Below are 16,538 nucleotides of genomic sequence, written 5' to 3'. Positions count from 1 at the left end.
AATCAAGTAATTTTGCTGGAGCAGTCAACACCTGATGACTGTTGCTTGTGTAGCTTCCGAAACGTCGTGATTTCATTTATTTGTTTTCATTTTAATTTATTTTGTGGTTAACCTACGTGACTTTACCGAAACATATTAACTGCTCCATGTATTCTAATGCAAGGATGAGAACTTAAAAGATATGAATTGCTTCCAACGCGTATTGATAAAATTGTTTTTATTGAAATAGAACAATGAAACGTAGAACAATTATTAAGTTAAATAAAGTTGTAATAATAATAAAATTCCAATAATAAAGTAATGACTTTTCAAATTACCAAAAAATCGCAGCCTTGCGATTTGCCAATCGCGTTGTTTAAAATTACGATTAATCGATTTCAAATCGATTAAAATTACGATTAATCGATTTTCAAATATATTGATCAAATCGATCAATCCTTCAGCCCGAGGCTCAACCATCAATCGCGTGAACTCCGCTCATCCTCGGGAGCAGCAGCAGCGGCTTCGATGCTGGGCCATCGAAAAAAGGCCGCATCGTCGTGCGACGCTTTCAGATGCACCGCTGCTGCTGCTGCTGCTGCTGCGGCCGTCTGGAACGCTCTCTTCTTCCGTCACGATACTAGGAAGCCGCTGGAGCAGCTGCGGCACTTTTGAATCATCATCCAGAGTGACAACCTCGTTTCTTTAGCAACTGCAATTTTTTTGCGTTTAGTTTGTTGTCCTTCCCCTCCGGCACCTCCGATTATCGCGGCTGGCCACGTGCGGTGCGAAAGAAGTTAAACATACAAAGACAAAGGTACCCCGTATAGCCTCTTAGGGCAAGTGCTATTTAGCGAGTAGCACCGATGAAGGCCGGCACATACACAGACACTCACACGCTCATACACAGTCACCCTTTCAGATGCGCTTCTGCTGCTGCGGCCGTCTGGAACGCACTCTTCCTTCGGATATGAGGAAGCCGCTGCAGCAGCTGTGGCACTTGTCAATCATCATCCAGAGTGACCAACTCGTTTCTTTAGCAACGACTTTCTTGCGTTTAGTTTGAGCCACGCACTTTTAAATCATCCAGAGGGATCAACTCGTTTCTTTAGCAACAACTTTCTTGTGTTTAGTTTGAGCCACGCACTTTTAAATCATCCAGTGACCAACTCGTTTCTTTAGCAACAACCTTGTGTTTAGTTTGAGCCATGCACTTTCCACCATCCAGAGTGACCAACTCGTTTCTTTAGCAACAACTTTTTTATGCATTTAGTTTGTAGTCCCCACCCCCCTCCCGCCGGCACTACCGAATATCGCGGCTGGCCACGTGCGGCGCGAAAGAAGTTCAACGCGCAGAACTCGCGGTGCGCGGTGCCGATTCGGGCACGATGCCGATGCGGGCATATCACCCTCTGAGCGGGCTCCGTCGACGATTCCCCCGACGCCCCCCGGCGTGCCCACTCGATTCCATCGCCTCTGCCGCAGGGTTGCCGGAGGGCTTGCGGACACTTGCCGGCTGGTCCGCATTGGAACCTTGCGGGACCATCCGAACCGAACGCAACATCGATTTGCGAAGCGTGACTGTGTTCGCGAGAGCGTGCGCCTGTCGAACGAAAGGGCGGTCCCCGCCCTGCCAAGGGAACTTTATCTCGCCATCGACACCTACACGGACATGGTGTCGGACACTGCTGTTGTTGTTGATGATGATGATGTTGTTGTTGATGATGATGTTGTTGTTGATGATGTTGTTGTTGTTGATGATGTTGCTGATGTTTCGATTTAAAGCTTTCGTGACTGCAGGGATTCATCTTCTTGGTTCTTTCGGTAAAGTCACGTAGAAGGGAAGTAATAAAATAATAAAAATAAAACATAATAAAATAAAATAATTCTCACGACGTTTCGGCTACAACGCAAGCAGCCGTCTTCAGGTGAAGAATGAGACACTACCAAGCTAGGAGCTTATATATAAGCTGCGTTGGAGGTGGAAGAGCGCCTTAACAAAAAGAATGTGCATATGAAGAGGAATTTAGCATATTCACCTCCTACGCATTTCCCATGAATATGGTAAATTCCTCTTCATATGCACATTCTTTTTGTTAAGGCGCTTTTCCACCTCCAACGCAGCTTATATATAAGCTCCTAGCTTGGTAGTGTCTCATTCTTCACCTGAAGACGGCTGCTTGTGTTGTAGCCGAAACGTCGTGAGAATTATTTTATTTTATTATGTTTTATTTTTATTATTGTATTACTTCCCTTCTACGTGACTTTACCGAAAGAACCAAGAAGAAGTTGCTGATGTTGTTGTTGTTGATGTTGTTGTTGTTGATGATGTTGTTGATGATGTTGTTGATGATGTTGTTGTTGATGATGATGTTATTGTTGATGTTGTTGTTGATGATGTTGCTGATGTTGTTGATGATGTTGATGTAGTCTCTTCTTCTTCCCCGTCACCCGCATCTCGCGAGTGATGCACCGTAGACGTTTGTGGTTTCGCAAATTTATTAAATTTTAAAGAACACAAATCATTTTTTAAAAAGAGAGAATAACAAAACGGAGCGCGAATCATATTCACTTTCACCTTACCGCGCTCGCGATCACCGGCGGGCGAGCAGGCGGAAGATTTCGTTTGGCGCAGATTTTTTTTATCGACGGCTCGACGCCACAACGCCGCCGATGTTAGCAACGAAGCAAGCGGGGTTCCTTCCCCTGGACGGCGGAGACCCATCGAGGAATGGCTCGCTGAGAGATGGCTCCCTGAGAGATGGCTCGCTGTTGGATCACCGATGGCTCCCTGAGAGATGGCTCACCGTTGCCTCGCTGCGAGATGTCTGACAGATGGCTTGCTGAGAAATGGCTCGCTCAAAGTTGGCTCCCTGAAAGTTGGCTCGCAGACAGATGGGCTCACCGAGACGCAGAGATCAGTGCAAACGAGGCAGCCAGCCGAACAAGGAGGAGGTCGCAGACGACATCCACGAAACCCGAGTGGTCACACGCGTAAAGAAAAAAAAAACGAGAAAAAATAAAAACAAGTCGCGACAATCTCGAACCAAATGACGACAAAATGTCAACGCGCAAACAGAAGAAATAATTGCATGGGGCAGCGTCGAGCGGACAAAAGCACCCCCCCGCCGGCTCCCAAGGAACCGAACCGAATGTGCGGGCCCCCCCCCCCATCACCAAATCTGCGGTTACTTTAGAGAGCACCGGACTCGAAAGAGAGGGGGGGGGTTGGGGGGAAAGAAGGCGACCGTCCCGGCAAGGCACGTGGCCACGTATCACCACGAAATGTCACGACCTCCGCACACGTTCATCGCGCGTTGTTCATCACGCGGCACCGCGCTCCTCGCGCCCGCCCACACTTTGCCGTGGAACCCGACAAGAGAAATGTCGCTCAACAACCCTGGCCGAACGGCCAATCACCCGAGTATTTGCGCGTACGGGAACCGCCACGCGTCCCAGCTCCGCTATCACTGCACGGCGTATTACCTTGGTGCGGGGTTTACCAAAACTCCGGTCCTTGCAACCCACCGCCACCACCGCCACGGCCCGAAATAAATAACTCGTTCCACGCCACGCGCGCCGGATCATTGTCAAACGTGTTTCCACGTCGCACGCTATCGGATGCGCTTCTGCGGCCGTCTGGAACGCTCTTCCCTCCCGATATTAGAGAGCCACTGGGAGCTACGCGACCTTTAAATCGTCATCTGGATTGGCAAATTCATTTCTTTAGTGATTGGTTTGTTGTCCTTCCCACGCTGCCTCCGATGAGCGGCTTCGTACGGTGCGAAATACGTTCAACATTACATACAAACATACAGCCTGGAGTTTGGGAATCCCTGCCTCCTGTTGGAAGGCAGTGCGAGCGGTTTGCCGTGGTGGGAGGTGTTCCGCTGATCTGTGCCACGAGTGCTCGCCCACTGCCATTAATAAAGTCCCTCGATTGCCGTTATGATTTTTTCGTGACAACCGCAGTCGTGAGATGAGGCCGGGTACTCAAAGTACCGTTTCGCTTGCACCGATCGGAGCAGATTCACGTCCACGCAAAACGCCGATTTCTGTCCCCCGATTCTTTTGGTGAAATGCGCCGGCGTCTCCATCTCCGTCACCGTCAACAGCCCTGGGGGCATTGACGCGGTGGCTCGGAGATGTTAACCACCTCGCCTAGTGTACAGGAGGTCGTGGGTTCGATCCCGACACAGACGCCTGCTGTATATTTCAAGTCTGCGTGTCTCTCTCTCATCATCATCATCACGGTGGTTAGGAGATGTTAACTACCTCGCCTGGTGTACAGGAGGTCGTGGGTTCGATCCCGACACGGACGCCTGCTGCTGTATATTTCGAGTCTGCGTGTCTCTCCTCTCTCATCATCATCACGGTGGATAAGAGATGTTAACCACCTGGCCTGGTATACAGCAGGTCGTGGGTTTGATCCCGACACGGACGCCTGCTGTATATTTCAAGTCTGCGTGTCTCTCTCATCATCATCACGGTGGTTAGGAGATGTTAACCACCTCGCCTGGTTTACAGGAGGTCGTGGGTTCGATCCCGACACTGACGCCTGCTGCTGTATATTTGGAGTCAACGTGTCTCTACTATCCCCACAAATCCAGAATCGACGTGCATTCAAGAGTCCTATAAATTTCTACGTGATCAGGTGTCACTTTGTTGAGCGGTCGTTTGTGACAGCCAGCTCGTTTCTGAATAAGAGCTACAGCATAGCTCAGAGGACCTTACCTGGTCAAATTTAAAAAACTCAAACTGCTCAGTTTGAGTATTAACTCTCATTTCGCCGTGTAAACAAATCGATTCAGCTCAACTACTCCGAGCTTAGGTGGGGGTACTGATTTCCTCTCTGGCCCATGGACTCAATGGTGAGTGGGGATGGTGAGTGGGGATGGTGAGTGGGGGGATAGGGCACACACACACACAAACACACACCACGTATTGCCAAGCACATTGTGGGAATCCGTGTTTCTTTCTTTCCCGGGAACGAGCGGCGTCGTTTTCACGCCGGAAGAGCGCACGCTCCCGGAGGCCCCCACGAGCTCAGTCGTCTTCACTCAGCCACTTTTGCAGAAGGTCGAAGATCCGGGCGCGGGCCTCGGTCAGTTGCGGAGGGTCCTGGGCCGTCGCGGGGTACATGTTTGCGCAGTGCGCCGTCCCTGCGGCGAGATGGAACGTGTCCCGGGGGTGGGGGGGGGGGGGGGGTGCGTGCCGTCAACGGCTCGTGCTCGCGCGTTCGTTGCGGTCGCCGATTCCCGCTCGCGATAATAATCTGAACCGACCTTGGTCCTGGGGCTCCCCCTCTAGGTCGACTCGGCCTCAAATGAGCACCTGGTGCTGCGTGTAGACATGGCCGCTCGCACCTCCGGTTGGCTTCGATCAGTGCGAAGGAAGTTCAACTTAGAAACGTCAAAACAATCGGGAGGTGAAGGCGGCCGGGCTTGGTGCTGGCCACCCCACAATCCATCGTGTTGCCGTGTGCCAGCCTTCATAGGTGCTCGCGAACAGCACTTGCCCCGACAGTCTGCTAAGGCTACACGGGGGATCTCTGTATCAACCGTAAAATCTCCGCGGCGTCGTTTGAAATGAGCGAGCCATCGCGTGCCGGCGTCGCGGTCCGCATTTGCCGAAGGTCGCGAAAAACTCCACCGCAAAATTCACCCCAATTTTGGAATCGCACTCGGCAGCTGCGAAAGCTCGGCCCTGAGAAGAATCCACGCGGCCACGTTGAGAGAGAGAGAGAGAGCGAGAGAGAAACACGCAAACTGCCCACTACGCAACACGCATCGACGTCAGGGTCGGGGATCGAACCGACGGGCCTTCCCGCATGCCTGGCGAGGGAGAGATAACCGCTCGACCTGCCTTGGATGTAGATGGCGGGCAGGTCGGCGGCGAGGTCGCGGGTGGCCCCCAACGCGTGCCACGGGTCGAGGGAGCCGTTGGGGAAAACGATGCGCGAGGCTCGCAGCGCCAGGCCCCCGTAGTCCTCGTTGGTCCTCTGCACGGCGGCCGCCACCGCCGCCGCATCGAACTCGGGCCCGTACACGTCGGCGCACTGCTGCAGCTTGTAGCTGCGAGCGGGCGCAGGGGGGCGAGGAGCGAGCGTGGGTGGGTGTGGATGGGCGTGGGTGAGCGTGGGTGAGCGTGGGTGTGGCGTGGGTGGGTGGGTGAGTGGGTGAGTGTGGGTGGGTGGGCGTGGGTGGGCGTGGGTGGGCGAGTGTGGGTGGGTGGGCGTGGGTGGGTGAGTGTGGGTGGGCGTGGGTGGGCGTGGGTGGGCGTGGGTGGGCGTGGGTGGGCGTGGGTGGGTGGGTGGGTGAGTGTGGGTGGGTGGGCGTGGGTGGGCGTGGGTGGGCGAGTGTGGGTGGGCGTGGGTGGGCGTGGGTGGGCGTGGGTGGGCGTGGGTGGGCGTGGGTGGGTGGGTGAGTGTGGGTGGGTGGGTGGGCGTGGGTCGGCGTGGGTGGGCGTGGGTGGGCGTGGGTGGGTGGGTGAGTGTGGGTGGGTGGGTGGGCGTGGGTGGGTAGGCGTGGGTGGGGGCGCGGGTGGGTGGGCGTGGGTGGGTGGGCGTGGGTGGGTGGGCGTGGGTGGGTGGGTGAGTGTGGGTGGGTGGGTGGGCGTGGGTGGGTGGGTGAGTGTGGGTGGGTGGGCGTGGGTGGGTGGGCGTGGGTGGTTGGGCGTGGGTGGGTGGGTGGGTGAGTGTGGGTGGGTGGGCGTGGGTGGGTGGGTGGGCGTGGGTGGGTGGGCGTGGGTGGGTGGGTGAGTGTGGGTGGGTGAGTGTGGGTGGGTGGGCGTGGGGTGGGGTGGGAGCGTGGGTGGGTGAGCGTGGGTGGGTGGGCGTGGGTGGGTGGGGGCGTGGGTGGGCGTGGGTGGGCGTGGGTGGTGGCGTGGGTGGCGTGGGTGGGCGTGGGTGGCGTGGTGGGTGGGGTGGGTGGGGCGTGGGTGGGGTGGGCATGGGCGAGCGTGGTCGAGCGAGGGTGGGCGTGGGTGGGTGAGCGTGGGTGGGTGAGTGTGGGCGTGGGTGACTGTGGGTGGGTGAGCGTGGGTGAGCGTGGGTGGGTGCGCGTGGGTGGGCGTGGGTGGGCGTGGGTGACTGTGGGTGGGTGAGCGTGGGTGAGCGTGGGTGAGCGTGGGTGGGCGTGGGTGGGCGTGGGTGGGCGTGGGTGGGCGTGGGTGACTGTGGGTGGGTGAGCGTGGGTGACTGTGGGTGGGTGAGCGTGGGTGACTGTGGGTGGGTGAGCGTGGGTGAGCGTGGGTGAGCGTGGGTGGGCGTGGGTGGGCGTGGGTGACTGTGGGTGGGTGAGCGTGGGTGACTGTGGTGGGTGAGCGTGGGTGAGCGTGGGTGAGCGTGGGTGAGCGTGGGTGAGCGTGGGTGGGCGTGGGTGGGCGTGGGTGACTGTGGGTGGGTGAGCGTGGGTGACTGTGGGTGGGTGAGCGTGGGTGAGCGTGGGTGAGCGTGGGTGAGCGTGGGCCCGTGTCTACTCTCTCACAGGACACACGGACGGGAGTAGGCGGATACCTGAGTGGGAACCCGGAGAACGGCTGCTGTGCCGAGTCGGTCGTCTGGTAGAACCCGAACTCCGTGCACGTCTGGTACACCCACTGCCGGCCTGCAGCGTGCACACGGGGGGGGGGGGGCGGTGACACGGATCATTGTGCAATTCAACCGAGGGTACGTGTCGAGAAGTGACGCGTTGCCGAGCGAGAGCCCCTCCACAAACCCGACGCCCCCAAACTAATAAAACGAAATCGTGGCGTGTAGGTCGCCGGCAGTTGCCATGGGGGCTGACCGAGCGTTTCGGCCGCCCGGCGCGAGCGTCGCTCCTCCGCCCTCTGCTGTCGCTGAAGGGCGACTGCCTCCGACTGGCCTCGGTGGCGTCCATCACGAGCCTCCTCCAGGCCGAAAGGCAAAGATCCCCCGCGTAGCCGTTAACAACAGGCTGTCGGGGCAAGTGCCGTTAGAGAGTGGCACCTACGAAGGCCGGCGCACGGCACACGAGGGGGTGGGGTGGCCAACACCACGCCCGGCCGCCTTTGCCTCCCCAGTGGCGATGTTTACACACCGCACCGGGTATGTATGTAGGTTGAACTTCATTGCACTGTATGTGCTTATTTGAGGCCGAGTCGACCTAGGGGAGGCCCGGGGCCGGTTCAAATAATCGTCACCGGTGTTGGCCGTGAGCGGGAATCGAACACCGGGTCGCCGGGTTCGTAGTGCAGCGTAGCGCTAACCGCTACACCACCGCTCCCCACTCACAGACACACTCACAGACACACTGACACAACAACAACCGCCATTCGCCACGAAGTGGCGGTGACGTCACCACGACGCTTGTGCCAGGCTATGTGCACCTTGAGGCCAGGTGAAGTGTCGAACACAGACACTCACACACATACACTCACACACGGACACACACAGACACACACAGACACACACGCAGACACTCACGCACAGACACTCACGCACAGACACTCGCGCACAGACACTCACGCACAGACACTCACACACGGACACTCACACACGGACACTCACACACGGACACGCAGACACTCACGCACAGACACTCACGCACAGACACTCACGCACAGACACTCACACACGGACACACACAACAACAACAACCGCCATTCGCCACTAAGTGGTGGTGACGTCACCACGACGCTTGTGCCAGGCCAATGTGCACCTTGAGGCCACGTGAAGTGTCACACAGCACGCACGCACAGACACTCACACACGGACACTCACACACACTCACACACGGACACACACAGACACTCACGCACAGACACTCACGCACAGACACACACAACAACAACCGCCATTCGCCACTAAGTGGCGGTGACGTCACCACAACGCTTGTGCCAGGCCACCGTGCACCTTGAGGCCACGTGAAGTGTCACACAGCACACACACACAGACACTCACACACACAGCACGCACGCACCGCCGGACGCGACGGCCGGGCCGTCCCACGCGTGGCCACGCATGTCGCGCAGGAACCCCGCGTAGCTGGCGTCAACGCACGGAGCTTCGAGCGCGTCGCTGGCGAGACGCACGGCCGCCGCGTAGCGCTCGTAGGCACCGCCCAGCGCCGCGTCGCGCATCACCGCGCACAGCACGGCGATGGTGACGTTCGTGCCCTTTGCCCCCTGCGGAAGAGGGAGGGTGAGGGGGATGGGGGTGATGGGGGGGTGGGGGTGGAGGATGGGGGGATGGGGGGGTGGGGGCGGAGGTGGGGGGGATGGGGGGGTGGGGGCGGAGGTGGGGGGGATGGGGGCGGAGGTGGGGGGGATGGGGGGGTGGAGATGGGGGGGATAGGGGGGGCGGGGGCGGAGGTGGGGGGGATGGGGGGATGGGGGCGGAGGTGGGGGGAATGGGGGGGGTGCGCACAAGGATAATAGGTACTCACCGAAAGTCTGAGTCGACCTAGGGGAGTTCGTGGACCGAATTAGCACAATGCAAAACAATAAAAATCAATGACAATGGTCAATGGCATTTTCTTCTGTCGGAGCTTTGAAATAAGGCGGCGGTAGCCTCGTTCTCCAGTTTTTAAAGCTGTTGTAATTCATTCCAGGGCCCGAGGAGCACGATAGGAAAATTCTTGTTTGTACATTTTAGTCATTGCCCTCGGAAGTGTGAAAGAGAATCGCTGACTGAGAACGAAGGCCCGGTGGGTTGTGATGGTTTTTTTGTGAGCTGTGATATGTTCACATTGTTACAATGATTACGAGGGCTCTTTCGGAGGACGCAGAGAGCAATAGACTCACAACACAGAGACCCATAGACTCACCACACAGAGACCCATAGACTCACCACACAACAGAGACCCATAGACTCACCACACAACAGAGACCCATAGACTCACCACACAACAGAGACCCATAGACTCACCACACAGAGCCCCATAGACTCACCACACATCAGAGCCCCATAGACTCACCACACAACAGAGACCCATAGACTCACCACACAGAGCCCCATAGACTCACCACACAACAGAGACCCATAGACTCACCACACAACAGAGACCCATAGACTCACCACACAAAGACCCATAGACTTACCACACAACAGAGACCTTCCGATTAGGCCGGTTGGCTCCGTACGCAGCGAAAGAAGTTCAAAGTGCACAACAACAACCGCCATTCGCCACTAAGTGGCGGTGATGTCACCACGACGCTTGTGCCAGGCCATGTGCACCTTGAGGCCACGTGAAGTGTCGAACGCCCGCTGGCAGGAGGTCACGGGGCAGACCCAGGTGCCACGGGTCGTCAGTCAATGCGCACACACACGCGCACGCACACACGCACCATCATCTGCGATGCGGAGTCCTCACCTCGAAAGCCCGGTTGTCTTCGTTGTACTGGACGACGTCCATGAAGAAGCCCGCGAGGGTCTCCAGCAGATATGCAGAGTCCGCGTCCGACCGCACGTCCAGAGGCTCGCAGAGCCTGCGACAGAGGGCCCCCCCCGCCCACCCCCCGCCGGGTTGAGTGCTCGTCAGCGGACGGCGGTGGCCGCCCGTTTCCCGAAATGCCGACGAATGTTTAGACACCCGACGCAAGCGGTCGCGACCAACCGACCGCTCGATTTGACGCTCGACAACGACGACGACGCGACTATCCTCGCTCCGTTCCGATGACGAGCGTGCGTGTGCGCGTCGCCGGGACGGGGAATCGTGAACGCAAAACGTAATCCACACGATGACGAGCCACTTCGTGGGGCTATCATTTGTGCAGCCAGGTCGCTTCTGAAAGAGCTATACAGCTCAGTGAGCCTTACCCGGTAAAACAATATCTATACGCAAATAGGTTTCCGTTTAAGTGGCTATTGTGGTGTTGTTGGTGATGACTGGCACCATAACACCTCAGTGATGTCTTAGAGAAAACGATGGTGATGGCGGTGGTGGTGATGTTGGTGGTGTTGGCGCATCAGCCAGTCGACCCCATGGCACCTGGATCTGCCCCTTGACGTCCTGCCCGGCGGGCGTTCGACACTTAACGTGGTCTCAACGTGCACGTAGCCTGGCACAGGCGCCGTGCTAAGATCACCGCAACTTAGTGGCGAATAGCGGTTGTTGATGATGATGATGGTGGTGCGAGGGAGGGAGCGAGGGAACGAGGGAGGGGAGGGAACGAGGGAGGGGAGGGAGCGAGGGAGCGAGGGAGGGGAGGGAGCGGAGGGAGCGGAGGCCGTGGTATCCGACCAGTGCCAGGGTTGGGCCTGGGGCACTGCGCTCCCCGCCTACCCGAAGTCCTTGCTGATCTTCTCGTAGTCCTTCTCGCCAAGCAGCTGCACGACTCTGTCGGAGGCGTCCTTGACGCTGGCGGCGCACTGCACGTCGTACGCCTCCAGGGAGCGCCGTACCACCTCCAGGTACTCTGGGAGCGCGGCGACGGGCAGACGCAATCGTCCCTCGTGAGCCGTGCTCAATCCACTGCCCGACGAAGCCGAAACAAAGACGGCGGCCGTCTGGAACGCTCTCTTCCGATATTAAGAAGCCACTGGAGATAAGCAGTTTTACGCAATCCGGATTGAACGCTCGTTTCTTTCGAACTGCTTGTTGTCATGTTCAATTTGTTGTCCTGCCCCCCGCACCTCCGATTAGCGTGGTTGGCTACGCACGGTGCGAACGGAGTTCAACGTGTGTACATACGCAAGAGACTTAACGTTTCATCGCTGTCTTATACTGCCAGAGAGCGCTTCTGCGGCCGTCTGGAACGCTCTTCCTTCCGACATTTGGAAACCGCTGGAGCTACGCACCTTCAAATCATCATCTCGGATTGACAAACTCACTCCTTTAGAATCGGCTTCTTCTACACTCTTTTGGTTCTTTCGGTAAAGTCATGTCGGTAGAAAATAAAATAAAATAGATCACGACGTTTCGGGCGCAACACATTCCTGCGGAGGGAGCTGGTAGGAACGTTGGGTTGCTCGGTCAATGGCCAGGGTCAACGGCGGCGTGGTGTATTCCGCAAATATGCCCGACTGTGAGGGCGGGCACAAGCCGGCGTGAGTAGGTTAAACGTTGAGTTTTATAAGGGCACCACGGGGTGACCAGCCCCTCTCCACCCAGCCTCACCCTCCCCACCCAGCCCCTCCCCACCCTCCCCACCCAGCCCCTCCCCACCCTCCCCTCTCCACCCAGCCCCACCCTCCCCACCCTCCCCTCCCCACCCAGCCCCTCCCCACCCTCCCCTCTCCACCCAGCCCTACCCCTTCCATTTTTGGATGCACAACGGACAGACACAATCCCCTGTGGGCCGGTGGAACCAGGTGGACGGTGCCAAGGAAGTTCAAACCACACATCGGCAGGATTATTGCGGCCGGGCTTACTGGAACAGCTGATGCAGCGGGGTCACGGGGCGATCGTAAACCCTTTCGCTCCGAACAACACCGAAAATCTAGTCGCGAAAGCCCGCCCCGCCCCCCCTCCTCCCCTCACCGGGGAAATTGACGGTGGCGTTGAGCGGCGCGCTGCTCGCGACGGCCGAGTGCACGAGGTGGGGGTACTTGAGGCGGAACCACGCGGCGAGCGACCCGGGGTAGGAGCCCCCCACGGCCACCCACTTGGCCCCCGCCAGCCGGGGCAGCGCTGCACTCATCTCGCGCCGGAAGTGAGCGAGGTCGGCCAGCGCCTGCTCGCTGCTCAGGTAGCGCAGGTTCTCTACGCTTGCGTTGCTGGCGGTGGGTGGGGGGAGGAGGAGGGAGGGAGGAGGAGGAGGAGGAGGGATGAGGAGGGAGGAGGAGGGGTGAACAGCGGGGAGAGGGTTGAAGTGAGTTCAAGTTGCGCCGGTTGAGATGCTCAGGTGGGCGCAGGTTCTGTGCGCTGGCATTGCTGGGGGAGGGGGAGGAGGGAGGGGGAGGAAGGAGGAGGGAGTGGAGAGGAGGAGGAGGAGGGAGGGGGAAGGAGGAGGAGTGGGAAGGAGGAGGGAGGGGGAAGGAGGAGGAGGGAGGGGGAAGGAGGGGGGAGGTGGAGGAGGGAGAGGGGAGGAGGGAGGGGGGAGGAGGATGGAGGGGAAAAGGGTGGAGGAGGAGGAGGGGGGAGGAGGAGGAGGAGGAGGGAGGAGGAGGAGGAGACAGGGGGGAGGGAGGGGGGAGGAGGAGGGAGGGGAAAGGAGGGAGGGGGAAGTAGGAGGATGGAGGGGCAGGAGGGAGGGGGAAGGAGGAGGGAGGGAGGGGGGGCACGGCGGCCTGTGGGTTGAATTAATTTCAAGTTACGCGGGTCGAGTTGAGATTATTTTGTTTTCTGTTTGCGTTCAAGACGGTTTCCCGGCTGCGTCTGTACGACAGGACGACCCCAGCAGACGACATCAGAGATCGGCGTGCCGGAAAGGCGCGCGCTTACTCGAGAGGACTGGCGCAAGGCAGGGAGGAAAGTGCAAACGCACGGCGAAACGTGCAGCGGTCACACTCACGGGAACCGTCATCATGATGTATTCGTGGGGTTTGGAAAAAAAAGGGATTTTTTTTTTAAATCCTTTATATTAAGTTCACTTGCTTGCTTGCTTGCGCGCTTACGACCGTGCAAATCTTTCGGCCGTTTTTTAACCCACTTCCCGTGATCCAATCGAGGTGACATTTTGCACACAGACTCGTTGTGCGTGACAATTAATTTTCGTGAAAAAATTTTCCCAAAATTTTACACTGTTTAGGAAAAAAAAATATTTAATTACCAATTGCTTAATGGTGGCAGGCAATCATCTGACCCATAGGTGGCAGCCATCTCAAGCCAGAGGACGAGAGGACTCTAGCCGCCCCGATGCCACGCATATAAAGGATTTATAGTGAAAAACTTTGTTTTTACGGGTTAATTTTTTTCAAATTCATTATTATTATTTTCAGAACTTGGTTGTACCCGGCTAGGTGCTCGCAGTGCACTCGTGCAGGTCAGGAGGTCCCCTCTCAACGACCACCCCTGTTAATGACTAATCGCCTTAACGACGGGCCTCCACAGAGCCCAATGTGTAGTGTATAGTGTAGTGTATAGTGCAGTGTAGTGTATAGTAGTGTAGTGTATAGTCGTGTATAGTGGTGTAGTGTTTAGTAGTGTAGTGTATAGTGTAGTGTATAGTAGTCTAGTGTATAGTAGTGAAGTGTATAGTAGTGAAGTGTATAGTGTAGTGTATAGTGTAGTGTATAGTGTAGTGTATAGTGCAGTGTAGTGTATAGTGCAGTGTAGTGTATAGTAGTGTAGTGTATAGTCGTGTATAGTGGTGTAGTGTTTAGTAGTGTAGTGTATAGTGTAGTGTATAGTAGTTTAGTGTGTGGGTGTGTGGTGGGGTAATCCCCGTGGGGTGTGTGGGGTATGTGTGGGTGTGTGAGGTGTGTGTGGGGTGTGTGTGGGTGTGTGTGGCTGTGTGGGGGTGTGCGTGGGTGTGTGTGGGGTGTGTGGGGGTGTGTGTGGCTGTGTGGGGGTGTGTGTGGCTGTGTGGGGGTGTGTGTGGCTGTGTGGGGGTGTGTGGGGGTGTGTGTGGCTGTGTGGGGGTGTGTGTGGCTGTGTGGGTGTGTGTGTGGCTGTGCGGGGGGTAATCCCCGTGAGGTGTGTGGGGTGTGTGTGGGTGTGTGTGGCTGTGTGTGTGTGTGTGGGGTGTGTGGCTGTGTGTGTGTGTGGGGTGTGTGTGTGTGGCTGTGTGTGTGTGTGGGGGGTGTGTGTGTGTGGCTGTGTATGTGTGTAGGGGGTGTGTGTGTGTGGCTGTGTGTGTGGCTGTGTGTGTGTCTGTGTGTGTGTGTCTGTCTGTGTGTGTGTGTGTGTGTATCTGGCTGTGTGTGTGTCTGCGTGTATCTGGCTGTGTGTGTGTCTGCGTGTGTGTGTGGCTAGTCCCCGTGTGGGGCACTCACGCCGTGGGGTGGCTCTGCCCGTAGAAGCGGTGCTCCAGCATGAGGCACGTGGCCCCGAGGCGCCGCGCGTACTCCAGCCACGTGCCCTGGCTCATCCACGCCGCGTTGGCGGGGCCCTCGCCGCCGATCATCAGCAGCACGGGGCCCCCCGGCTTGTGGAACGTGTCGTTCATGAAGTACCGCTGGCGGAACAAGGGGAGGGAGGGGGGGGCGAGCGAAGTTCATCGGTGAACAACTTGGCAAGCAACACGATGAACAACATGGTGAACAAGGTGAACAATCTAGTGAACAACAAGGTGAACAATCTAGTGAACAACAAGGTGAACAATCTAGTGAACAATCTAGTGAACAACAAGGTGAACAATCTAGTGAACAACAAGGTGAACAACCTAGTGAACAACAAGGTGAACAACCTAGTGAACAACAAGGTGAACAATCTAGTGAACAACAAGGTGAACAATCTAGTGAACAACAAGGTGAACAAAGTGAACAATCTAGTGAACAACAAGGTGAACAACAAGGTGAACAAAGTGAACAATCTAGTGAACAATCTAGTGAACAATCTAGTGAACAACAAGGTGAACAAAGTGAACAATCTAGTGAACAACAAGGTGAACAATCTAGTGAACAACAAAGTGAACAACAAGGTGAACAAGGCGAACAATCTAGTGAACAACAAAGTGAACAATCTAGTGAACAACAAGGTGAACAACAAGGTGAACAACAAAGTGAACAATCTAGTGAACAACTAGGTGAACAAAGTGAACAAAGTGAACAACAAGGTGAACAACCCAGTGAACAATCAAGTGAACAAAGTGAACAATCTAGTGAACAACAAGGTGAACAAAGTGAACAATCTAGTGAACAATCTAGTGAACAATCTAGTGAACAACAAGGTGAACAACCCAGTGAACAATCTAGTGAACAAAGTGAACAATCTAGTGAACAATCTAGTGAACAATCTAGTGAACAACAAGGTGAACAACCCAGTGAACAACAAGGTGAACAACAAGGTGAACAAAGTGAACAACAAGGTGAACAACAGCAGTGCAGCGTTTGCTCTCATCCAGCAGTGGAGCGCGACCCCATACAATCATCACCTGGTTCCACACCCGCGCGTCGGCCGCGCTGAAGTGGTCCAACCTCTGCTGGAACCACAGCCCCGCAGAAGCCTCGGCAGCCGCGGCAGGCGGTCTCCACGACCTCCATCTCGTAGGCTGCCCCCAGCAGCTGCAGCTGCAACAGAGCAGCAGCAGGGGCAGCAGCAGGCGCAGCTGCGATGGCAAAGCAAGCACGGAGCGTCGACCGCGGGGGTTGATGCAGAGCGAGGCCATGGCGAGAGGGAGGGGAACTCTGAGGGTTCTGTCTGGATGAGCTTCCTTGTCAACAGCTGATCGGGGGGGGGAGGCGGGGCGGTCACGTGGGCGGGGCAGCAGCTGATCGGGGGGGGAGGCGGGGCGGTCACGTGGGCGGGGCAGCAGCTGATCGGGGGGGGAGGCGGGGCGGTCACGTGCGCGAGGAAACAGCTGATCGGGCGGGTGGGCGGTCACGTGCGCGGCGCAGGAGTAACGGCTGGCGAGTCACGTGCACGCGATCAGCTGATCGACGCGGCTGTCGCTTGGTTCGGCTGATTGATCCGGGTGTTATTCAGCTGATCGATGCGGCTGTCACTCGGCTGATTGATCCGGCTGTCACTCAGCTGATCGATGCGGCTGTTAGT

General features: G+C 56.9%; 1 protein-coding gene across 1 annotated transcript; it reads right to left on the bottom strand.

Moving 5' to 3' along the window:
- Window positions 1-4,735: 4,735 nt before the first annotated feature.
- On the bottom strand, window positions 4,736-16,192 carry LOC133357932 (putative serine protease K12H4.7). Its single transcript, XM_061576121.1, has 9 exons — window positions 15,919-16,192; window positions 14,819-15,000; window positions 12,423-12,658; window positions 11,226-11,358; window positions 10,314-10,428; window positions 8,922-9,126; window positions 7,496-7,586; window positions 5,845-6,053; window positions 4,736-5,141 (listed from the first exon to the last, which is right to left on the bottom strand). Exons 1-9 carry the CDS (start codon window positions 16,150-16,152, stop codon window positions 5,026-5,028), a joined length of 1,521 nt encoding a protein of 506 aa, XP_061432105.1. The 5' UTR covers window positions 16,153-16,192; the 3' UTR covers window positions 4,736-5,025.
- Window positions 16,193-16,538: the final 346 nt, after the last annotated feature.

The sequence above is a fragment of the Lethenteron reissneri genome, chromosome 60 (genome assembly GCF_015708825.2).
Source record: "Lethenteron reissneri isolate LAM-NWPU_2019-01 chromosome 60, ASM1570882v1, whole genome shotgun sequence".
Taxonomy (NCBI): Eukaryota; Metazoa; Chordata; class Hyperoartia; order Petromyzontiformes; family Petromyzontidae; genus Lethenteron; species Lethenteron reissneri.
This window is presented reverse-complemented; position numbering and strand designations above follow the sequence as displayed.